This window comes from Drosophila arizonae, chromosome X, assembly GCF_054131065.1.
Source record: "Drosophila arizonae isolate 15081-1271.41 chromosome X, UAZ_ARI_1.0, whole genome shotgun sequence".
NCBI lineage: Eukaryota > Metazoa > Arthropoda > Insecta > Diptera > Drosophilidae > Drosophila > Drosophila arizonae.
In genome coordinates, this window is record NC_142927.1 from 4,483,934 (window position 1) to 4,509,812 (window position 25,879).

Below are 25,879 nucleotides of genomic sequence, written 5' to 3' on the forward strand. Positions count from 1 at the left end.
ATAAGTATGTACGATTTATAGATTAAATTCTGTTAATAAGTTTGTTTCTTGTTGTTTTGTTATATATCATAATCATATATGCATCTAAATGTGTACGTGTATGTAGTTTATATGCTAATTCGACATATCGATAGCACTTTTATCGATATATCCAATTTCATCTAAATTTGCAACACTTTCATCCACTGCTTCTTCATACACCAAAAGGAAAAACAAAAATGAGAAGAGAGCTAAGATATTACTCCCACACACTCTCCAGGACATCTACATATATCTATATATAGAGCTCAGACTGGGTTGATATTCGATTCGGTTTGCTTGGATTTGAAAAGCAGGGAAACAAATTATGGAATCATATGTGTGAGAGGTATATGAATATAAATGTAACTAGAATATAAATATAAATTTATATAGATATTTGTTAATTTTTTTTTTGTGTTTTTTTTTTTTTTTTTGCTTTTGGTTTTTGTTTTTGTTTTGGATTAAGATGTGTTTAAACTAAGTGTGTTAATACAATCCAATAAATATTTAAGTACAAGTCTGAGTGCGTACAAAGTAATACATATACATATCTTCATAGACAATCAATAAATAGCATACATAATCAAATAGATAGGAGTGTGTGTGTGTGTCTGTATCTGTGTCTCATACAATATATTTTCTTAATATAAATATATTTATTTAATATATTTTTTATTCTGATTTTCTTGGAGTTGTTCTTTGGTTTTTGTTTTTGTGTTTTTTGGGCGCGTTCCGTTGACAAAGCGGCTACGTATATATGATTTATCTTCTCATGTTTTTTTTTTATCGGATATTCTCTGTACTAAAGTTTTCTTCTTCTTCAAAAAAAAAATCGAATGTTGTTCTTTAAACGATTCTAAGTACATATATAGTTGTAATCACTGCTTAAATTTAGAGTCGATCATTTTCGCTAGCGGCACCAGTGTGCGCCTGTCTATGCGATTCTCATGAAATGACATGGCATAGCATTCGCCTTTTAACCTAGACCGTGTTAAGACCCTATGCCTTGGCATCGGCTTTTGGCTTTTGTTAGTATTTTGCCTAAGTGCTTATCAACTAAATTCAGTTATCGTACATAACTATCGATAAGCGACTATCGTCAATCGACTGTTAGCGTTATCTTTATCATTATCATATTGCACAACGGTATTCGATCTATCATAGTTGAGTTTTCCGTTAAGTTTTCTTTGTATGCGTGTGTGTGTGTGTGTGTGTGTGTATTTATATATATGTGTATGTGTGTGCGTTTTAGTGTTTCAAAATGTTCAAATGTTGGAAGTTCTTTAGTTGCTTTTCCGAACTTTTGAGTAAACATATATATATATATCTGTTGAAATTAGTTGTAAATGCATTTCATGCTTAGTTTATGATTTTCATTGTTGTCTTCAACCTCGCTCTTTTTTTCCCTCCGTGTATATTTGTGCTTTACGTGTGCGCGTGTGTGTGTCTCTGTATTCCCTTTCATCCAATCATCGTTCGCTGCTTGGCCTCATCTTCCTCTTTAAAATGTACTACTATCCTTTAGCTATATATTTAGGTAATTGTATAGCGTACACTTATGTGTGTACACTGTAATTCCTGTGACCGAGTTGCTTTGTACAGCTGCGCACATACCCAGCGAAAGGCATTTCAGAATACGTAAAATGTTGGAAGTTCTTCTTAAGCTCTTTGCTTTCTATCCGATAACGTATTCGAAAAGAAAGATTTGAAACCCATCAATTCTCTAGCTAAACGAGAAGATATTTAAAAATCAATACAGAAATTGAGGACTCTCCTCTTTTTCATTACAGAGATATCGAGATATCTCCTACATTCAACTAAATTTCCAAAATGACTGGGCTAAGTTCGCAGTGCTAATAGTGGATTTAATTCTCGCCTTTTCTCTTCTTCTTCATTGTTTCCAGAGCCAACTCGAGTCACATTTTAATATTGCTTTCTTGAATAAAATGGCGCAGAGCCGATCTGGCCGCTGGCTAATGAGTTGGATATTATTATGTATATATATATACATATAGTGTGTATATATGTGTATATATGTATTATCTATTTGGTATTAAATGTGATTAAATCCATTAAGTTCTATGCACATCGAGTGGAGTAGGTTAATGTTTTATTTAATGTACTTTCTTGTCGGCTTCTTGACACACACACACATACATACATTTAAGTGGGTAGCTGCTATCGATTATCGTTTATCGAATACCTTTTTCTTTTTCATTATCTCTTTAGGTTTTTCCAATTTCATGTGGTATTTTTTAAATGTATTTCACATTTCATTTCATTCCTTTTTTCGCTTTCTTCAACTTTTGTATATATATAAAGAGAGTGAGATACATATATATATATATGTATATATATACTCATTATTCAATATAATTATAAATTTTACTATAAAAATTTTACATCCTTCATACATATATATGGTTTTACATGTATGTATATATATATTTAAAATTTGGTGTTTTCAACTTTTGTTCGCCGCGCTTAAGTTCTTCGTTTAACTAACTTAAGTATTCTTTTCTTCTTCGTTATCATTTTTCTCAGTGTGCCCGCTCGCCATGTAGATGTGGCCGTACTTTAAGCACAAAATCGAAGAAATAAACACGAGTCTCTTTCATTAAAAAATGTATTATTATAATATTCCTTTAAATCGATTGCTGTTCAAGGGGCGGGACATCTATTTAAGTAGGCTCACATATACATATAGCTATATATGTATGTGTGCACCTATCTTGTAGGTTAGTGCTTTATCTTTTTCTTCTTCTTTATCCTTCATTTTATGCATTCAACTTTTATCTACTTTCATTTCATATATAGAAAAAAAAATTATGCGAGTGCTGTTGTTGCTGTTGTTTTTGTATCTTTCAGTTGTTTTTATGTATTTGGCGCTGTTGCCGCACTTCAGTTACCCACTTGTAGCAGCCCAAAGAGTCATCGAAAACGTCCAAAAGATAATGGCAAAACAATTGGATAAAAAATTTGAATAATGAATAGAACTGAAATCAAATTGGGAATAGCGGAAAGGTAATATGGCAAATGCGCTGCAACGTTGCCAATTTTCAGCTATCAATTGTCCGAAATCTGAGCTGCAACAAATGTGTTGTTCCATTGAGATTCAGCTAACCCCCTCAACTAATGGCTGCATTGCCTACAACGTTGACAAATCTCATTTAATTCTTTGCTATGCAGCGTTGCCAATGTTCAGCAGCAACAAGTGCTTAAGTCGTCGGTGTGGCCAGGCTTAAGCTGCCAAACAAATTTAGGCAGCGTTGCCAAACTTCAGTTGACAATTTTCAACGCAGCGTTGTCGAATTTCCCTTTCGAAGCTGAATTGCCGTAAGTCAATTGATCAACGTTGCCAAATTTCATTATTTACGCTCTGATTAAACGGACAAGCTCAGCATGTACATGGAACTTAACAGCATTGCCAAATTTCAGTATTAGACTTTAAGCTGTTGTACTGATTGTGTGTACATGTGTGTGTGTGTCTGTGTGTAGTACAAAAAAAGGAAACAAATTTGGTATTTTTTGTTTTGTTTTGCTTTTGTTTTTCTCTTTTCGCATAGTTTCTGAGTAGTTCACACAAATTCTTTCATTTGTTTTTATTTTGTGTTGCTCTTTCTAAGTTCCTTTTTTCTTCGTTTAGTTTGGTTGATGTTTCTTTTTTGCGTTTGTTTTTGTGTTTTATTCATAAGATATAATTATATAAAAATGGAATAATAAGTAGGCATAATAATATAATGTAATATAATATATAATAATGTTTTCTTTCATTTCATTTTGCACATACAATATTGAATATACTTTGGTAATTTGTATTTTTTTGGTTTTTGGTTTTTTCTTTTTTTTTATCATTTTAAGTTAGACGACGACGAAAAAATCAGATTAAAACGATTACATATATATAATAATAATGGTTATAAGTTATATGTATGAATGATGAATGAGTTATGAAAATATGTATGATGTATGTATGATGTATGATGTAAGTTTGATGCATTTAATGATTTATACTGCGAATCGGGTTGATAAGCTGATTTATATATGTTTGTTGTTCCAAATCAATGCAAAATCGAATTGAAACAAATTTGTTTGGAATAGAAGCATATGTTATAAATATTATAATTAATTAATTAATTGTTTAATTAAGTTTAATTAAGTTAATTGAGTTAATTAAGTTGTTACATAACGAACACAATATACAAATACAATATATATATATATAGCAATTAAAAGCAGCACATATTTGGTATATACCATATATGACTAGTATATTTTGTTTTTTTGCTTGTATTCTGAATAAGTTCTTTTACAAATTAGTATATTTCGTTTTTAATTAAAGTATTTTTGCATTAATTATTTTTTGTTTATTTTGTTATCTTTCTATATTTTATTTATTTTTTTCTTTCTTTTTTTTGTATTTTAATAAACATTAAATAATTTAGTTACGTAATTTTAATATTCAATTTAGTTAAAGATATAATTATAAAAAAAAATTTTAATTCAATTAAGTTTAGTATTTGTTTTCAATATTTACTTTTATATATATCTCTTTTTTCAATTCAATTTAATTTAATAATAATAAAATGAAAACTTAATCAGGAAAAAGTTAAATTAAGTTTAGTAATTTATCGTCTGTATTTTTTTTTATGTATTTCACTTAGACATTTTTGTCTATTCGGGTTGTTTGTCGTGTTTGCCTCTTTTAAGCTTTGTTTTTGTTTTTTGCCTTTTCGATATTTTTCATGTTGGTATTTTTAGTATTTTCCATATCAAATGACAAAATTGATTTATGTAGTGCGAAAGAAAACAAAAGAAATTTCTAAATTTTCGCTAAGATTTCATTAGGTATCTTCATCAATCAATCAATCATAATAATTTCGTTTAGCATACAAAATATATATAATATAGTCAATGTGTGTGTGTGTATGTGTGTATGTGTGTACGTGTGTGCTTTCGTGTGTTTGTGTGTGTATTTCAATTATGACTACAACTCGCCATAGTTACATAACTCCCAAACATTTTACAATACTATTTATGATGCTCAAACATCCAAAAAGATTCTTCATAGAGGGAATGAGAGAAGCTCAAATCATAGTTAAATGATAAACAAAAGTTACATTCAGTTTGTTGATCTCGCTTAGATGTTGACCTTAAGTGGTTTTGGTTTTGTTAGTCTTAAAGCTAACCTGTAGCACCCGATTGCCCAGTGTATAGCCGTTTAGCGATTGTATGGCCACCACAGCCTCATCGTAGTTGGTCATGGTAACGAAGCCGAATCCCTTGCACTTGCTAGTCTGCAAGTCGCGTATGACCTTCACCGACTGCACGGCACCGAAGGGTCCAAACAGCTGCCACAGGACGTTCTCCTCGGTTTCGGGTGCCAGATTATAGACGAATATACACCAACCAGATCCGGTCATTGCATTGCCCGGCAATATTGAATTGGCCAATAGATCCCCAGCCAGCGGCGAGTATCTATCCATAGATGTCAAGAGCGAGGGCGTGTGATAGAGAGAGAGGGAGAGAGAAAGAGAATATATCAATTAGTTAGACTCGTGCATTTAGTGGGTCTTTTAAGGTATTCGAGACAAGTAATGGGTACTTGATTGTTCAGTTTATTGTTTATGGTACACATAGTATATGTCGTAACGAATGGTGTCGGCCCCTCCTCGAGCATAACACTTAGGAAAACTATATTCAACACTATGCTGGGTATATTTTATAGATTTCCAATTTTTGTTGAATTTTGGTTGTATTTTTCTTAATACTCTTGCCGCAGATTGAATCTATAATAATAATAACTATGCATATACCAATTGTATTGGAAGACTTCCTGCATTAAAGATATTACACAGATTGAATGTTTGATAAATTGTCTAAATAGACTGTTTATGTGGTTAATTGAGGGACTTATATACTAATTGAATGAATTGATGGACTGATTAATCAGGGGACTGACTACTTGAGTAACAGAATGATTAAAGCATTGATTAAGAGACTCACAGACTAACTGCATGATTGATTAACCAGCTGATGGAATAATTGACTAACTGATTGATTGAAGGAAAAACTATTAGGAACCAGAGTAATCCCTCTCTCTTGCTCTACAGTGCAATCTAAGCCTAACTGTCTGGCCAGAACTTTACCTTATAGAAAATAATAAGACACGTTTTACCCACTCAATCTATTTACTTCAATTTTTTCGTCATCGGCAATCTGACCGGCAAGAGTATTTCAAAATCGGCTAGCCGAACATTAGTGGATCGATCAACTTTATGTTTTGGTAATAATTTCATGTTTTCATGCTTTCATAGAGGTATTATTATTATTATTATTATTAGATATGCTAGCCACCATTACACTGTGCTGCAAAGTTATTCATTTTTATAGCATATTCGCTCGCAATGCTCTAGCCCAATTGATTTTTTTCAGTTTAAAGCACAACAATGTAATTGTCGCGAATTGAATTCAACATAAAAATACACTTATAAATTGATATATATGTGAAATAAGAGCAGAATTTCGATTTAAAGGTTGGAGTAAACGAATATGTTACAGAGTGTTCAAATCATATATGTATTTATATATATTAACATATTGTTGAAGGAATCAAATGGAAATTAAATAACTGGACGCATGCGCTCGAACAGAAACTCGAATCGAACTTTCAAAGAACACAAAAAGCTTCCATTTAAATGCAAATCTGGTTTAAAGAAGATAGAACAGAAATATAGATAAATATTTATATCTAAGGTTGTTGTTTGTATTTTTGGGGTATTTTGTTGAACATTTACACACAAACATTAAAGCTAAACATTTAGTATAGGAATTGTTTGAGTTTTTTTTTGTGTTTGTCTGTTCTTTTTTTTTTAAATTTTTGTATGTGTGGTAAATCAAATAAGTAAAAACACAGCAGTCGGGTGCATCCGACTGCATAATACTCGTTCGCAATGCATGCCCTAATATAATCTTAAATGAATGTTCATTCTAGCTCTAAAAGTATGGAAGATTTTTAGTAAGCTGATATATTTGATCATCATATATTATATATATATGATTGACAATGAAGAATTTGATATGCAGTTTATGATCTGCCGATATACAGAAGTTGATGCTTCTAAACCAATTCTAAAAATTCTATTATACTCAATTGTCATACTTCTACAGTTTCGCTGTTAAAAGTTACTTGGCTCTGTTAACTGTTGCTGTTAGTGTTAACAGGGACTGTTAAGATTTCTTTTTTGGCTGCACTCGATATTTGTTGGAATTGGTTTAGTATTTAATCTCGTTTGGAGAGTTGAGACGTGAGAATAGAATTTTGTTAGAGCAAGAGACTTCAACAGACTTCAATACAGCAACATAGAACTTAGGCACTTATTGAACGAGCATAAAATCAATATATATGTAATTGTGTGTATGTGGATGTCTCTCTGTGTTTGTGTGTGCGTGTGAAAAATGAATAAGTCGAAAAAATTCACCTTTGCAAACCCTTGTTAATCGCTAACATGGGACTTTTTCCAATGCTAAAAATGATGAGAATTTTTTTTCGTATTTTTTTTTTTTTTTTATTAAAGAAAAAAGAAAACCGAAATATGCGACATAAGAGGTAGGTATAAAAATTCGAAACAGAAACATTATGTAAAAGTTATGTTCAATCCATAATAATAAGAAAAGAAAATAGATCGAATAATAATAGAATAATAAGAACTATATATGTATATATATGTATATAACCATTGCACAAATATTGCTCAATCAATCAAAAATCAAATAAGTATATATATAAAGATAATCTAAACCTAAATTAATTGATTTTCGCTTTAGTTTGAGCTGTGAGATGCGAGACAAACGGATAACTCGGACTAGCTAACTATCTTGCTATCTAGAGATATATATCTCTATAGGTATATATACATATATAAGTATGTATATATATGATAATGTATATATATATATGTATACATGGTATATGCCCCGACTTGACAATCTCAGTTAAATTCTGAATGGATGCTACGCACCTGATACGTCCGGCTGATGGTAGGGCACCGGCTAGGCGACGGGTTGCCGCTGCCGCTTGCGGTGTCAAGTAGGCGGTTAGGGGCGGGGCTATTTGGGCCTTGGCGCTATTGCTTGGATTGTTGGCGAACTTAACGGTAATCGGTTCGGCATAGCCCTTCGGGGTTTTACCGTTAAGCTCCTGTATGGCGCGTTCGGCTTCGTTGCGTTGATCGAAGCGTATAAAGCCGACACCCTTCGATAGACCTAGAGTTGGACAAACATCAATTGTTGATCGTCTATCGCTTTGATCGTTTATCGATCGATTCGTTCGTATAAATATTGCCAAATTACCAGAAATATTATCACAGAGTATACGAGATGTAATTATTTTGCCAAACGACGCAAACATCCCCTCCAAGTCTGGTTGTGATAGATTTTTGGGAAGACCCGATACATATAAATTAGCACCCTTTATTGATTCTGAACTTGGACGGGCGTATGATACTTTAATAACCTTATTCTGCAATCGCAGCCCATTCAGGGTGTTCACTGCTTTCTCAGCATCTTCGGCACGCACATAGTTAACAAATCCATAGCCCAAACTCTGGCCTAATACGAGAGAGAGAGAGAGAGAGAGAGAGAGAAATATGTATAGATATATGATATATAAAGAGGGCAAATAGGTGTGCTTACCTTGCTGCAGAGCCGGATTGAGTGCGGTCAATGATGCTGGCAAGACTGTAAATAATATGAATCGAAAATGTTTTTGCCATGTTATTTAGTTCGACTCAAAGAGGTTTCTCTGTGCAGGCGAATAACTCAACTTATAAAGACTACAAAGTAAGAAAACTTGAGCAGTTGCTTAACATTTGCCGTAACAGCTGTTAAGACAGCCATACCAATAGCTTAACGGCAGCTGAGAGAGAGAAACAATAACAAATATGGGATCTAGATACTAGAAGCATTAACCTAGGTTCCAAAATGAAATGAAACAAACTGAACGACTTAAAGCTAGTGCAGTAGAATTGTTAAAAAACTTGGTTAATATTTACCCAAATTACCTGAGACTTTATCACGCACCAGTTTGCAACTCTCCAACTCACCAATGCTTGAGAAGAGCGAACGCATCTCCTCTTGCGTCATGGTTTGTGGCAGATAGTTGACAATCAAATTGGTACGCGACTCATCATTGCTGCCGTCGACGGAGCCGTTGGTGCTGCCGTTTTTAACAATATCCATGGCGTTGGTCATGTTTTCGTTACTGTTGCTGTTGCTGTTGCCGTTAGTGTTAATGTTGATGTTGGTGCTAATGATGCTGCCTCTACTGCTGGTACTGTTAACCGTTAACAGTTGCTGTCTGTTAACTATTAACAGTTGTCTCTACAGTTAGTGGTTCGGTTCTCTGTTAACAGTCGGTATTGCTGTTAGCAGTTATTCGGCTCTGTTAACTGTTGCTGTTAGTGTTAACAGTGACTGTTAAAGTTTCCTTTGTGGCTGCACTCGGTATTCGTTTGGTTTGTGCTTAGAATTTAATCTCACTGCTTGTTTGGTTACACTTATAGAATATATGTACTTATTTCTTGGTATTTTTGTTCTTTCCTTCTTTTAGTATTATTTTTTAGAATTTTATTTATAAAGAGACAGCTCTGACTGCGCTTTGCACAAGTCCCGTGAAGTTGTTTGTCTGATCGCACAGTTCTTTTCTTTGACTCTTTCTGAAGTGTCTTTCCGTTTCCTTCTCCTTTTCCTCTTCTGTTTTGGGTTTTTAGATCAACTACGATCGCAAAAAAAATAGTATTTTATCTTAAGTTGTTTTTTGTTTTTATCTTAAACCGTTCTTTGGCTTTGCTTAAAGTTTAAAATTTAATTTAAGTTTGAAGTAATTTTTTGTGTTTTTCTTTTTTAGTTTATTTTTAGATAAAAGAGTAAATTTTGCTAATGTTTTTTTTTTTATTTTTTTCCTTTGCCTCTTGAGTATTTGTATTTTTTATATAAAATTGCAAAAATGCAAAAAGATAGCAATAATTTGTTTTGTTTTTTTTTTTTTATTATTAAATTTACTTTTACTAATTTGCGCTTCTTCCTTTTGGTATTTTTGTTTTTTGTATGGAACTTAGTTGTGTTTATACATATATAATATGGTATATGTATTTATAATAATGTTGTATATACGATTAAATATGATTATTCGTTATATTCTTCTTCTTTTTATTTTTCTTCTTGGTTTTTTTTTATTATTATTATGTTAATAGTTTGTTTTGTTGGTTTTGTTTGGTGGTGTTTGGTTTTTGCGCTTTGCTTCGGTTGCAGTTTAAAAAATCTTTCTTATCGAATCGCTTCCTTCTCCTGTTCCCAGAACGTGTCTGATAAATGATAATTAGCTGTTCGATTGCTCGCTCGTTTCGTACTCAATCTGCAAATGAAAGAAATCGTGAATTAGAGAAATGCAATAATGAAAAGGATAAGTTCAGCACAAAACGCCCTTGGCTAAGCACGTTGCACGGCCCACTGAAATCACCCCCCAAAAGCACAAAGCAAAAGCATTTAGCTAATGCTCATTGAGTTTGTATTTTCTTTTTTTTTCGGATACGTAGAGCCTACAGCAACCCTTTGCCCTAGCCTTTGTCAATTGCCAAAAGCCTTAAATCTCTTTATCAAGTTTCTTTCTGCTTATTGCTCTTATTTTTTTCACATTTGTTTTTTGTCAGCAAAAAAAAAAACTTTGCCTAATGGCTTGGAATTTAATTAAATTGTTTTTCTCTCTCTCTCTGTCTCACTCACTCTCTGTGTGTATGAGTGTCTCTGCGGCTTATGGTGACTCGCACCACAGCATGCAAGCACTCCAGCCATCGAGCACACGTGCACTTTAGCGCCAGCTTTTGTGTTCCTCCACAATGAACGAACTTGAAGAGCCAAAAGGCAGCTTCAAGCATGCCTGATTAGAACCCCATGCGAAGTTCAGTCAACAACTCGAAAAACTTGGAATACTTAGAATATGCTTCCAATATCATTATTAAAAAATAACATGTTTAAATATAGATCTAGTATCAAGCTGAAGGAAAATTGGTAAGGAAAAGCCGAAAACAATGATAAATTGAAATGGGAAATTTCAAGTTTTGACAAACTCAGCTTGGAGTCCAGACACATTGAGGATATCAGGAATCGGAACAGTCGTGAAGCTTTGTGGTAAAATAGGTTGTATAGGAAACATTTTGCAAACGAAATCATAAATCAAATCAACTTTGCCCTCATGGAAACTGACAAAGTATTACTCTGAAAGGTCTGCATTCGAGTCCAATTGGAATGGTGCGCCTCGCGCTGCTGGTCCAATTGGAAGCACATTGAGGGGTGGAAACCTAGACACAGGCACAGAGCGAGGCAAAGAGAGCAAGAGGGAGAGTGCGAGAGAGCAGGCGCATTAGATAGAGAGAGAAAGAGAACGCGCGCTAGGGCAGTGGCAGGAAAAAGGACTCCCTTTTCTGTGTAGATCCTTGCTGGGTTGCGTGTGAGGCTTAGAAATGTGCATAGAAAGGGACCGCATTGAAAATAGGGTAAAAACCTGACGCGAAAAACAAACAAACAAACGAAGCGGCACGTCGCGTACCCCGGACGACAGGACGCAGGACACAGGATACACAGGCCATAGGACACAGGACATAGGACAGAGGACATGGGACACAGGCGGTGTGCGGCTTAGAGTTCGTAGCGGGATTTTCGCCTGGCTGTGGCTAGGTCAATGAACTCGTCGCGTTGCGGCCAGTGTTTTTGGGCTGTTTCTCATAATCGTGTTGTTGTAGTTGTTGTTGGGCTTGTCTAGTTTCGCTCTGGAAGGCAGCAGATCGTTGAATTGCTGTTTTGTGGTTGCTATCCGCTGTTGCATGTGGCATGTGGCACGCGCTAGAAACAGCTGTTGCGTTCAATGAACTCAACGCCAAGGGCCTGAATAGGCCGACAGGACAACAGCAACAACAACAACAAGAAACTGATAGGGCTAACGCAAAAGACAGACAAAAATGCACACATACACCCACACTCACACACACACACGCACACTTGCACACACTTGAAGTGTTGGCACAATGAAGCAAAAGCAAAAAACCAAATCAAAGTCAAAGCCACGAAAACAGAAGACAAGCTCAAAACAAAGGAAATACACAAAGTGGCCAAAGGGACGCAGCAAAGAGGAAGCACACACATACACGCACACACACACACACGCACACATAGCTTAACTGTGCGCTGCAATATGGCTGCATAAAGCGAGCTGCATCTCAGCAGCCACCAAGCTCAGTCGCCAACTCCTTCAGCTGGCAACCCCCAACGGCCAGCGACCCTGCCAAAGACAACGACACTGCGTACGTGTCTCGCTCTGTGTGTGTGTGTGTGTGAATGAGCTGTGAATATGAAAAGAAAGAAGGAAGAAGGAAAAAATGTGTAATTGACACTTTTGCGCCGATATCTGTGACCTCATTTAAAATGTGTGTCGTTCAGCACCTTGAGGTGGGTCAGGGCATGTCTTCGCGAGGCCAAGGGTGCCAAGCAGGCAAGAGATGGCATTAGGGGGAGAAAGGAATGGAGATAGATGGAGAGACATGAGAGAGCATGAAGGAAGACATGGTAATGACAGCTGGACAAACGAGGAGAAGAGTTGGAGAAATAGATAAAGATTGAAATATTGATGAAGGAAGCTGTATGGACGGTGAGAGAGAAAGGTAGAGAAAGAGGGAGAGAGAGCAAAAAAGAGTGAGGGATCGAAATAGAAATGGTGATAAGGGTAACAGACAGAGAGACAGAGAGAGAGAGAGAGAGCGCGTGCCCAAGGGAGTGGGAATAAGAGAGAGAAAGAGAGAAGAGAGATTGGGAAAGAGAAAGGGAGAGATAGGGAAAGAGAAAGAGAAAAAGTAAGAGCGTAAGAGAGAGACAGGGTCCTCCTCTGAGACCAAGAACAGAGTAGAGTAAAAAGAGAGAAGGAAAGGGTAAAATAAAAAAAGTGTGGGATAGACAGAGATAGAAAGAAACAGGAAAAATACAAGAGGAGCAAGTGAGAGAGGAAAAAAGATATAAATAGAAAGGACAGAGAAGATGAGCAGTAGAGGTATAGTAGGAAAAAGTGAACATTTTAAAAGAGAGAGAGAGAGAGAGAGAGAGAGAGAAAATGGAAGAAAACCACAGTCAGAGACAGAAATAATTTTCTGTATTCCTTACAATAGTAGGGAGCGTCATTTCTCTCCGATAAGCAAACATGACAACTAGTGAAGTGATAGAAAGGGAGAGGGAGAAAGAGAAAGAGGGAGTGAGAAAAAGAGAGAGTAATTGACGCTCCTCAGATTAAAAATGACAATTCTTCGGCACAAGAATCGCAGCAATAATTGAACAGATGGAAAGAATACACGTAGAATTAGAAGTAAAGATAAAAGTTGAGATTAATTTAAGAAGAGGTAGAAAGAGAGAGAGGGGCGATTACAGTCAGAAAAAGAGACAAACTTCATAGTCAGTCTCTTTTCACTTAGCTATATCTTTCATTCTTTCTCTCTCCCTCTCTCTCTCTCTCTCTCTCTCTCTCTCTCTCTCTCTCTGCCTGCTCACTTCTCTCTCTCTCTCTCCCTCCCTCTCTCGCTCCTCATTTTCAGGAGTCTTCCTTTCACAATCTGATTATCAGTTTTGTCCACACGTTGACGATGATCGTATCATTCCATGCATTTCCAACACTGTCAACAGCAGTAGTATTATGATAAGCACATATGTATAATATGATCTCATATGATCATATCATATCAGTGATATACAATTTTTTATTTACACATGACAAAAAAATGTAGACGAAGCACATGAAAAAAAAGCACAGAAAAAAAAACAGTAGACATTAAGCACTGTTATAACTGTTATATACTTACAGATTTCTGCAATACGATAGAGTCAACACAGACACGTCGCAAAAAAAAATATAGATAGCAATATATATATATATACTTCGATGTATATATATATGAACGAAGAAGCAGCAAGAAAAAAATTTTCTTCTTTTTTTTTGGCTCTATTGATTGCAAAATGGTTGCTCGCGCTCGCTCACTCAAATGCTGCGTTGGCAACAGCTATCTCGCTCTGTCGCACGCTGCTGTTGTTGTTGTTGCTTGAGTTTTAGCTGTAGTTGTTGTTGTTGTTATTGGTATTGTTGCTGCGTTTGCTTTGCTTAGCTTGGCTTGGCTTTTGCACAGTGTAACAAAAAGCGAAAAAAAAATGGAACAAATTTGACTAGGAACACAATCGATGCGTTGTTGTTGTTGTTGTTGTTGCCGCTGCTGCTGTTGTTGTTGCTTTACAGTTAGCTCGGCTTTCGTCAATCGAGTTGAACGTATTGCAATTTATGTTTGCCCGACACGAGTGTTTAAAGCGAAACGTAACGAAACGATAGTAGCGATAGTTAGTATATATATATATATTGATATATATATATATATATATACCTAAATATATATCATCTGGTATATTGCACAGAAGAGAGTCTTGCACAGAGTTATTGCCGTTGCAGTTGCAGTTGTTGTTGTTGTTGCTGTGGTTGTTGTTGCAGTTGCAGTTGTGTTTCTGTTTGTTGTTGTTGTTTCTTTTTTTTATTAGTTGGAAAAAACGTAGAACACAACAAATTTGTAACTGAATACAACACAAAAACTGGTGCAGAGGAGTCAAAAAATTATAAATGAATGTTCTCGAATGAGAAACACAACCGAATGGAATCAAAACCGAACGAAAGCAACGAACGAACACGTACGACTGAACAGAAAGCAGGCGCCGCCGGTCGCGACTCCGTATCCAGTGTATCCTTTAACGACGCCCCACACCACTCACGCTCACGGCGAGAGAGCCAGAGACCAGAGGCCAGAGCGAGTGCGAGCGAGCAACCACCCGTCGCGCTGCTTTTGCATGCGCCGTCTCGCTTGCACCGACACGCAATGAATCGCCGGCCGGCTGGCACACACCCTTTTGCGCGAGCGAGCAGGCTATAGCAGAAGGCATGCGGCCTCGCTCGCACGCTCACACACGAGTATCGGACTTTTTCTGCTCTCCAGGGATACAGAGGAAGGAAGCGAGTGGGAGAGAGGGAGAGCGTGAGGTGAGAGCGAGCTTGTCAGAGTGGGTGGTTGTGGGACGGGGTGTCGACTGTGTCATATGCAGGCTATGCAAGTGTATACATATGTACATACTTTACATCTATGTATGTGTATGCATGTATATGTGTATTTGCATATTTACATGTATATGCAATGTGACATCCACTATGTGTGTGTATGTGTGTGTGCTTTGATATGCAAAGCAGATTAAGTACCATCTGGCGTTCATCATGTAGAAGAAGCTCTCTAAATGCCACACTCCACCTGAATGTGTAAACAGCATTTAGCATATTATCAATTTAATTGATCTACTCATATACATTTGTATTCCTAAGAGATCGTATGCTGTTGATATATTTATAGCTGAATAGAAGATATTTGAGAAGAACTGCTAGGATCCTAAGCTAAAAAAACAAAATTCATGGTATTTCATTTGATTCATTATCTAGTAATAATAATAACTTCGATACTATATGCAGTAGAAGCCTGATAATTCGAAAAGGCACGGGGATCAGATTGTTTTTCGATTATCGAGAATTATTAAGAACGAATTTCTTTTAAGGGGATCGAATTTTTTTTATTTATCGCATACGAATTATCGAGACTCGACTGTATATGAAATATTAAAATTATATAGTCCCATAGACCCCTTCAAATTTCCCATATTTCCTTCGTCATTTCTCTATTAGCTTGCTTGGAATGGCTTAAAAACATATGTACTTAGGTATCAAAAGGTCAAAAATTTAATATCATTATAATTGTATTATATAACTATCAATATGATCTTTATATATACATGCCTATATCATGCATCATATATAAATGCTTAGGGACATCGATTATGGGTATAAAATCAAGAGTATAATAATTAACACACTGGACTTCATAGCTTGAATAATCCATAATTTTAAGACCTGAATAGAGTCTAAGAGCAGAGTAAACTGAAATTTTTTAATTAAATTTCATGGAATAAACTGAAGGATAATTGCTGGCACTCAAGCTAAGTACGAAATTCCGCAGACAAGTTTATATATAAGTATATATAAATAGATATATTTATATATAAATATGTATATAGATATATATGTATATATGTATATATATATTTATATGAAAAACCCAAATGATTTCTGGATAAAAGCTTTGGACAAAGAGAAATGAGAGAACTTAGGCATTGCCGCAAAACACAACCCCTCCCAAGCGCGGGCATAACACGCAATAAGGATACGTGGAGCAAGCAGTATAGAGACTGTGCAGGCGAGAGTGATAGATAGAGACAGAAAGAGAGAGAGAGAGGGAGAGCACAGCAATGAGAGCGAGAGCGCACGCGTCTATTATGCCGGCAGCCGGTTGTCTCTGCTTTATGCTGAGCAAGAGCCGAGAGCCGAGAGCTGGGAGCTGAGAGCTGAGAGCTGAGAGCAGGCACCTTGCAGCAGCAGTCTATTAATCTGAGAGCCACACACACATATACACACATGCACACATGCACACACAGACACACACAGCTTCCTTATGATAAATAATGAAATTTCAACGTTTTGGGTTGACAACAGAGAAGATGAGCAGCAAAAAAAAGTTGCTGGAGCAGAAAGTAGCCTGAGGGGGAGTACTAGATGTACAAGTAGAAGCAGTAGAAGAAGAAACAATGGAAGAAGAATAAGAGAGCAAAGAGCAGCAAGAAGCAGCGGCAGCACACACAAGGGGAACTGTCAACTGAACGCAGTCAAGCTAAACATCAGTTGGTGGTTTCGGCTACGTCGGGTGGTTTGGGTGGTTGCTCAACATCTGGAGTGGCAACCGTTTGCATTTGATTCTTTTTTAGCATTTCTTGCTCTGTCTCTGTCTTTGTCTTTGTCACTGCCACACTCCCACGCCCATGCCCACTTCCCAGCACCCCCCCCCCCCCCGCCCCCCTTCCTTGCATTTCGAAAGTGTTTCTCATTTTTCGCATAGGCTCTTCAAGATAATTCCGCTTATCTTTTGACCCAATTCGTTTAATTTTTGTGATATTTTTTTTCTTCTGTTTTTTTTTTCTTGTTGTTGTTTTTTTTTCTTTTTGTTGTTTTTGGGGTGGTTCCGACGGGGGCCTTGAGCATGGGAGTGTCAAGTGGTTGGGTGGAGTTGGCCTGGGCTTGCCATTGAAAGCTCGTGTGCGAAATAAGCATTCATAAAGTGTGAACTCCAAAGATAAAAGATATTGAAATACTTGCGTATCCTTAACAGGTCGGGCCTGAGTATAGGGCCTCAAGCATTTGTGGACACAATCAAGGGCACTTCATAGCTGTGAAAAGCATTCACAGAGCTCCATTCTAATAGCAGCTGTTGTTGTTTTCTCTGTGATCCTATCTAAAGTAAGTCGAGTCTTTGACCCAAGCAAATAGTTTACCTTAATATCTGATATTCCTTAATATCTGAATCCTGGCCTTATATAGGAAAACTTTACATTTATCTGATAGGCTTTATAAGTTCCTTAGCTGCACTGGAGCACCCCTAATGCAAATGCTGTCTAAGCTACTATTTACATGCTCGAATTTCCCATATTACACGACCGAAATCCTATGGAAATGGCCAAATGTTTTGGAAGCAGGGAAAAACAATGGGCAAAACAGGTTCAGGAACTTGCCTTGAGGCAGGCAGCAACCCCTTCAGCTTTTTCCTTTCTTTTTTTTTTTTTTTTTTGTCTGCTTTGTTTTGCTGTGTTCCCGACTATATATCACAAATATGACCATATGTCTTCATTTTCCAAACATTTCTCCGACTTTCACACATAAATGTGCGTGTGTGTGTGTGCGTGTGTGTGTGTGCGTGTGTGTGTCAAATGCCAAAATGTTTTTCCAGTTTTGACAGCGACAAAAACAAAAGCGTACAAGTAGGTATGCTGTGGTTCGGATATGCCAGACTAGGAAATACCCTAACTAACAGCTTATGAATATTGAGTTTTCCAAGAGGGGAATTTTGATATCAAAATAAATCGATTTAAGTTATCGATCATAAAGGAATAAACTTGTTTTATAAATGAAACAGGCAATAGAACAATCTATATACTCTGTAGTCTAATAGCTGTCAAGATCGGACGGGCAGATAAACAGAGGCAAGTAAACATCGATACATCGATGTCTTAAAGAACGATATTTAGAAGATCAGGCCAACGATCGTCTCTAACACCTATCTACCCCATTTCAGCACTGCCAGCAACTGTAAGGTATCAAGAGTGGATCGTAAGTGGAAAACAGTGTTGCAAAACCCGTTTGTGAGCGTAACTCGTTTTTTGTTGCCGTTGGAGAACGTCGACCAGAACAAATCAATTTGCATTTGAAAGTAGACAAAATAGGGAAATGTAACACTTTTTTTTTTTCTTTTCACCACCGTCCGTTGAACCACCAGCACCACCTCCAGTTCGATAGCTAGCTAGCGCGGATGACAGCTGTCAAATCTCTAGTTGAACATCGACTTATTGACATTTTGCACTAGGGTTTGCCAATATATTGTAATGAAATGTTAGCTGAAAACAGAGGCGTACTTGAGCAGGGGTTGAGCTGAGCTGAAGCTGCTGTGCAGCCAAGGCCTAACTGAACTCAGGGCGAATTTGAGAATGATGTAGTTCTTTTATATAAGTAAAGATTAAGATCAAATGCAGCTTGATTTAATATGGCAAATATTATGCAATATTTGTACATTTAAATGTTATCGATAACTTCAAGAGCAGCTGAGATTTAGTTATAGAAAATAGAATAGCTCATGCCTCCTATAATATTTCCTATTATATTTCTAGCATATAATCAGCAGCGTAATACTACGTACATAGCCAAGCAGTCGATGTTATTTAAAGAATTCGCCTGGCTAAACAAACAAGCCCTCCCTCATGCCATGCTAAGGCTTGACGCCTCTGGCAATTGTTCGCAGTTGCCTTTGATGGCAAATTAGTTTGCGCCCCATTTTTCGCGAATTTCGCTATGCATGTTGCCTAGCTACTCTCTCTCTCTCTCTCCCTCTCTATCTCGCTCTCATTTCCTCAATCTGTCTCTCTCTCTCTCTCAACCAGACAGACGCCGAGCATGTCTCCCCCTCATTTCATCTCGTTAGACCAGAGTTCAATGCACTCAAAAATTGCATAGGGCGTTCAGGTAGAGGCAGAGGCATTGAATTGATATCAATCGAAATGCCAGCCACATGAACAATCCAGCCAATCAGCAATGGACCACGTCCGAAAGGACCGTAGCCCAGTAGTTAGAGGTAGCCGCTCAGCTGTTACATGTGCGTACAGTGAAGCCTGCCAGCTGAACAATAGGGCTAGGAAACAACCCTCGCCTGGCCTAGCCGCGTCTTGCCTCGTATTGTATCTATCTGCTTCGATCCGGCCAAGGGTTGTCCGTGTGCTAAATGAGACGTTACAAAAGGTGAGGCAGAGCCGTTGCATAATTATAGACACCCAACACTTAACTGGATCTATCGAAAGCGCCTAATTAGTGACCCATTTGAAAGTCGAACTGGAAAAATCATACTCTGATAGAAAAAGATTCTAGTGTTTCTTAGCTCAACGGGAGAATCAATCTAAAGTATAAGATAGATCAGTTATTGCTGGCATACGATTATCAGCTGATACGAAAAGCTCAGTTCAAAAATGTCAATATTAAAAACTTGAAAGCTTTAAAGCTTTAAGCTGAGCTTTAGCTTGATTATCGATCTAGGGGTGAGAGAGAGGAGAGTGGGGGGGAGGGATGAAAGTGAATTGATGGAGAGAGGGAAGAGAGGGGAGAGGTTGAAAGAGGGCAGATAGATAAATATGCAAAAATAGAGAGATATGGAAAAAGAAAGATACAAAGTGAATGAAAACGAGGGAGACAGAGAGAGAAAGGAGAACGAAAACAAAAGCGAAAAAGAGGAAAATAGAGACTGATATGGTAGTTTTAATGCTCGCTTATATCTTCACTTGTGTGATGATCGTCAATTCACATTCACGTACTTTGATATGTATGTAGGCATATACGAGTGAGATTGCAAAAGCTTTAAAGCTCACTCTCTTTCTCTCTCTCTCTCTACTCTTATTGATGATCATACGTGCTAATTGCGGTAAGAAATACTCACTGAACAATATATACATATATTTAATATGAGAGATAGAAAAGATGAGGCTGAAAATGAAAGTGAGAGAGAGAGAGAGAGAGAGAGAGAGAGAGAGAGAGAAGGGGATAGAGAGTGAATTTCCAATTTCTATTGCTTTGTCACACTCTTATGAGCTCCATCTGCATCTCTATCTCTCTCTCTCTCTCTCTCTCTCTCTCTCTCTCTCTCTCTCTCCCTCTCTCTCTCTCTCTCTTTATACATCTTTATTTTATTGGAGATCATAAATACATACACGTACACAAACACATCTATCTATTACATACACACATATTACATACACGCATATGATGTATACATAGATTCAATGCACCTCACCTGGCCAAACGCTCAGTGCACCACCTGCAGGCACTGTGCCCATGCAGGATATTGAACTCTGACACAATCCTATGTACAGCATAAAAGCCTGGCAGAGCAACCCAAGCTGGGGCAAAAAAAGTAACGGCTTGTGGGTGGTGAGGAGGCGTGACGTGTGGGGAGTGGGCGCTGTTTTGCTTTGGCTGTTGGCAAAGCGTCTGCCGGCCGGTGGCCAACTTGTCTATGCGGGCAGCCCCACACACACACACAGACACACACACCTGCCCCACTCCTGTCCACGCCCATGGCTGCTCGCTCTCTGTTTCATTCATGTTCTCTTTATGTGTGTGTGTGTGTGTGTACATGTGTGTATGTGTATTTGTGGGGCGTTGTTTTGATTTCCATAGATTGCGCAATCCACGCGCCACACAATTTCGCTCGCATCCTGGCCAGGAAGCAAAGCTCACAGAGAGAGAGAGAGCGAGAGAGCTGCGCATGTCATTGACAGAGAGAGCGAGTGAGAGAGAGAGAGAGAGACAGAGAGGGAGAGAGCAGTCAACTGTGTGTGGCTGGGTGGTTTGGGTGGACTGAAGCTGCGGGTGGGTTGAAAGTTTTTCTGCTTGGCTTTTCGTTTTGGGGAGCTGCGCACAATGTGCGGAAATTGAATTTGCGGCAGAAAGCAAAAAAGGAGCAACAACAATAACAACAACAACAACAACAACAGCAACAACAACAGCAACAACAATAATAACAACAACAACCACAATAACAACGAGCGAACAACAACATGGAGCAAAGCAAAAAAAAGTTGCCTCATTGCATTTTTATGTGCTGTCAACGTGGCAGCCGGCAGGGTGCGCCTGTGTGTGTAAGCTCCACAGCACAAGCACAAGCACACACATACACACACACACTCGTACATGGAACCGGCTTTTGTTATTTCGTTAGCTCATAAAATGCTATTTCATGTTTTTTTTTGCGCTTTTTTTTCGGCTTTCATAAATTGCAGCACGTGTATGTGTGCGTGTGTGTGTGTAGATGGCGACATCAGTGATAGTAATATGTGTATGTACACACACACACACACAGATCCATAGAATGTACCTGCCATCAGCAGAAATAACTTCAAAAATTGCACATTAACATTTATTGAACGTCGCGAGGGTTGGGCGAGAAAATTTTGGGAATTTCGGGTGTTGGCGACTATTTAAAGAAGGTTATTTTTAGTGACACGAGTGAGGGGGGAGGGAGGGCAGGGGACAGCGCTCAAGCGTTTAGCTTATTCGAACAAAGTTTTGGGTAAGTTATTTTGACAAAGTTGTTCTAGGTGAAGAAGAAGAAGAAGAAGAAGCGAGAAACAAACAAGACGAAAGGGTTGTTGCACCCTTAAAGTGAACTTTAAAGCGAATAATCAAGTAGAAAATATTTTGGTAGAGATATACATGAAGTTACATTTAAAACTGTTGGATTGTTGGGCAATACACGAAAAGGTATTAGGCAGTATTATTTATAGATTTAAGGCAGACAGATTATCAGATCTGCATAGTTCAATATGAAATTGTGATATAAGTTAATGATTTGTATATTCTTAAGATACAATTGAAAGCTGTCTACAGAGTAAACGAGAAGACTCTAAACGGATCTAAAGCATAATAATTTAGAAAAATTATTTATTGAGATGCTTGGATAAAAGTTAATCATCATTGGTTGATCATCATTTTCCACAGGGTATTTTTCACAGGGTATTTTCCACAGGGTATTTTCCACTAGAACACCGCCCTCTGAGCAATTCTTGCCTAATGAGTCAAGAAAGCAAAGTTTGAGTATGAACATCAATTTGATACCCTAGGAATCAATTCAATACAGGGTATCTTCTAAAATAGCTCAGCTATATGAACATAGTTACTGACTGAGTAAAAGTTGTATTACACTTTCTTATGTACCTCATTTAGTACAGAGTAATTTATATGTCAATACCAAATAAGCATCTGGAGTTTATTGTAGAGGAATATGTTTACTGCATAGGAATACGTGACAACGAGCATACCCTATATGAATACTTTGAGCTTAAGTATTAGGGTTAAAGGAAAGGTTATCCAAGTAAGCCAACTCTATGAAAACTTAGCTTAGCATTAAAAATACTTCGAGCTTGTATTTGGTTTTTATACTTATTCACCAAAGTGAAATGAGTATATTGGTTTTGTTTTTCTGCTTGTATTGAGCTCGAAGTATTTAAGGATATCTTTCGCATGCTAAGGATATTTTCGAGCCGAATTTACTTTTGGAAAATGTGCACCTGCACATCAGTCCCTCACATGAGCAGCTCACACAATATATACTCTATACTGCGTATAGGGTATAATCAAGTCGAGCTCATTCTACCTGCTTTCTTTGTACTTTGTATTTCAAACTTGTATACTCCGAATATTTGTTGCTTTGCACAAGTTGTTCTATAGCCTTCTTTGATTAGCTAAAAGTTTCAGTGTTGCAAAACGAAACAAACGAAAATGAATTAAATGAAAGAAGAAGAAGCAGGAATGTGTGTGTTCTATTTGAGTTGTAGCGAAAGGGTTTTTTTTTCAGCTTTTGCTTTTATTTAATTAAATGCAATTGAAGTGCACTTTTGATGCAATGAAAACAAGTTTTTTAACAAACAGCCAACCCACCCAGGCCAGCCAGCCAAGCCACCCAAACTACCCAAACCACCCAAAACAGCATCCAGCAGTCGCAGCGGCGGCGACAACGACGACGGCGGCGGCGGCGGTGGCACCACCGAAAGCCCAGCCAAACTGGCAACTTTCATTACCTGCGCGACAGCAACCACTGGACCCAAAGTGCAGCCACATAACCACCAAAAACCCGCCCAACCACGAGCCCTTACAACCACCATCAGCAGCAGCAGCAGCAGCAGGAGGAGCAGGAGACGGAGTACAAACAGCAACATGCAAATCCACAGCTAAAGCTGCTGCCAGTGGCATTAGCCAAAGACTTGTTTTTTTTTTTTCAATGCTCGCTCACAAATGAGAAATGCGAGCATATTGGTTTGCTGCAATGGCCTACGAGCCTTGTGATTAGAGGAGCTAAAAAACAGATTTCTCATATCAAATATACGTATGTATGCATTTATAGTCAGATATAGCCGCATCACTCAGTAGATCTTCAGATTAGATAGAACTACAGAACTGTCCATATTCGACGAACCTATCTGGCAAACCCTACATATTCGACAGACCCAGGCACTTAAGTCTTGAGCTGACCGTATAGGTGCTATGGTATAAAAAAATTCAATGAAACCAGAAAACGTTTTGAGGTGTGGCCATATTTTTTTAGTTTTTTAGTAAATCTACACTTATGCCATTATATATACAAGATCATTCTGGACTATCATATAAGACATACATTAAGCATAAGATTTAGCCTAACTTGACTCGGCTCAATCTTTATAGCTCAGCCGCAGTTTGCTAAACATTTTTCAACTATCTTCACAGATTTCATGAATCTAAAAAAAAACTCCCAATTAAATAACATATTTTATATTTTTGGTATATTATCGTTAGCTTCAACTATCGCTTAAATGAAACTATCAAAAGTAGCTAATTTCATTTGAAATTTGTTCACAGTGAACCCAAATCATTTCCTCTCTTTGCTATGCTGCCTCGAGCGAGTATTATACTAAAGTTACTAAAGCTCTACTTGCTCATTTTTTCTAAGCTCTTACGCCGGACTGTTTTGGTTTACTGTGCCGCGCTTCGATTGAGGACGACGGCGGCATTGTGTAGTGCATTCAGTCAGCTGAAAGACCGAGTCAATGCTTTGGCTTTGCTTTGCTCTGCTTCTGCTGCTCGCTCTCTCTCAGCCTCTCTCCCCGTCTGCCATTCTCTCGCTCTCGCTCGTTTTTTATAAACATCAAAAATGTATAAACTGACAAACAACAACATCGTGAACAACGAGAGCCCAACAACAATGGCTGCAAAAATTCAAAATTCAAGCAGCACTCGAGAGCGGGCAGCGCACGTTAATTGAAATGGACAGAGCATCCGGACTGCAGCCACAACAGCCCCTTGGCCAACAAAAAGTGCACGGCCAGTGGGCGGGGCACGTGCCAGAGGTGTGTGGGAAAAGGGCCCAGAGACTGAGCGCTGACAGGGGCAGCACCAGGCGGCACAATTCACAAATTCGGCTTAGAATATCGTATGCCATGTAACTCCAACTGTCGGCAACGTCATGTACTGGTCCGGTATAAAAAAAGTACCTAGGTACGGTACATAGACTCTAAGGGAACAAAAAACAAAACAAAAATAGGGAAAGTAGACCCCTTGCAATATATATATAACAGCAGCAGTGCCATGGAGCCTGCATATGGTCAACCCATTTGATATGGTATCGATAGGTAGTAAAGAGATTGAACAAAATATGTTCTGCATGGTAATGGTCTTGCTTTGATCCGTGTTTCTCTTATATATCTCATAGATCTGCTATGTGAGAGTGATATATAGAACTAGGTATTAATTTCATATGTTGAATATATAACCATGTTTCACTTATATCTCTATACATAGATATCCTATATGAGAATGATATATAGAACTAGGTATTCATTGGATATGTTGAATATATATTGAATATATATATTACAATTTAAACTACTTTTCTATATATAGATTTTACTGATGGTTCTGTATTATTGTATAAGCTACTATTATAGATCTCCAAAAACCAGTATTCCGATGCCAGTACCTATAGATACCACTACACTTCTCTATTTTGCTTTACATCAATATACATACACTCATAATATTGCTATACGAGCTCTATGCTATTCTATATATAGATGTGTACCATGCTGATTCCTTTTTCTAGTATAGTTATACTACCTCTATTCCAACTTTATACATTTCAGGTAGATACATATATATTCCTTTTCATATACTATACTCTTCTTTATATATGCTCAATAGAATAAATACTTAATACAAGACGAAACCTTGCCAAATGCACTCAAAATTAAAGAACATCGAGCATTAAAGTGTTTTACAAAGTCGGAAAATCGTTGGAAATTTCTCTTTTTGGAAACTTTTTGCAAAGTTTTCAGAGCAGATGAAGTGCTAAACAATTAATTAAAAAAGTTTATTTTTCTTTTGCTTTTGCAATTTGTTTTGTTTCGCCTTTCTTGACTCATTTCGAGCATTAGCCGCCTCGAATGGACGTGAAAGGCAATTCAATCAGGTTGCCAAGCAAACGAGCTGACAATTAAAAGCAACGAGGGAAATAAACGGAAAACAATGCAGAAATTCGTGTTAAACATATTCCAGTCATATCCTTTGACTGCGGAC

General features: G+C 37.4%; 1 protein-coding gene across 8 annotated transcripts in view; it reads right to left on the reverse strand.

The window, feature by feature from the left end:
* Positions 1–1,216: 1,216 nt before the first annotated feature.
* fne (ELAV like RNA binding protein found in neurons) overlaps positions 1,217–25,879 on the reverse strand; it is a 35,432-nt gene continuing 10,769 nt past the window's right edge. For 3 of the 8 annotated variants that reach the window (XM_089475834.1, XM_089475835.1, XM_089475836.1), the window contains exons 3-8: positions 9,075–10,435; positions 8,716–8,760; positions 8,374–8,631; positions 8,043–8,286; positions 7,503–7,547; positions 1,217–5,499 (exon numbers count right to left, since the gene is read on the reverse strand). In XM_089475834.1, the coding sequence (XP_089331960.1) occupies positions 5,175–5,499; positions 7,503–7,547; positions 8,043–8,286; positions 8,374–8,631; positions 8,716–8,760; positions 9,075–9,273 (1,116 nt within the window). In that variant the 5' untranslated portion in view covers positions 9,274–10,435 and the 3' untranslated portion in view covers positions 1,217–5,174. Of the gene's footprint in view, positions 5,500–7,502; positions 7,548–8,042; positions 8,287–8,373; positions 8,632–8,715; positions 8,761–9,074; positions 10,436–13,608; positions 13,805–13,916; positions 14,803–25,879 lie in introns of those variants that run through there. The other 5 variants (XM_089475837.1, XM_089475838.1, XM_089475839.1 and 2 more) reach the window with 5 other exon arrangements.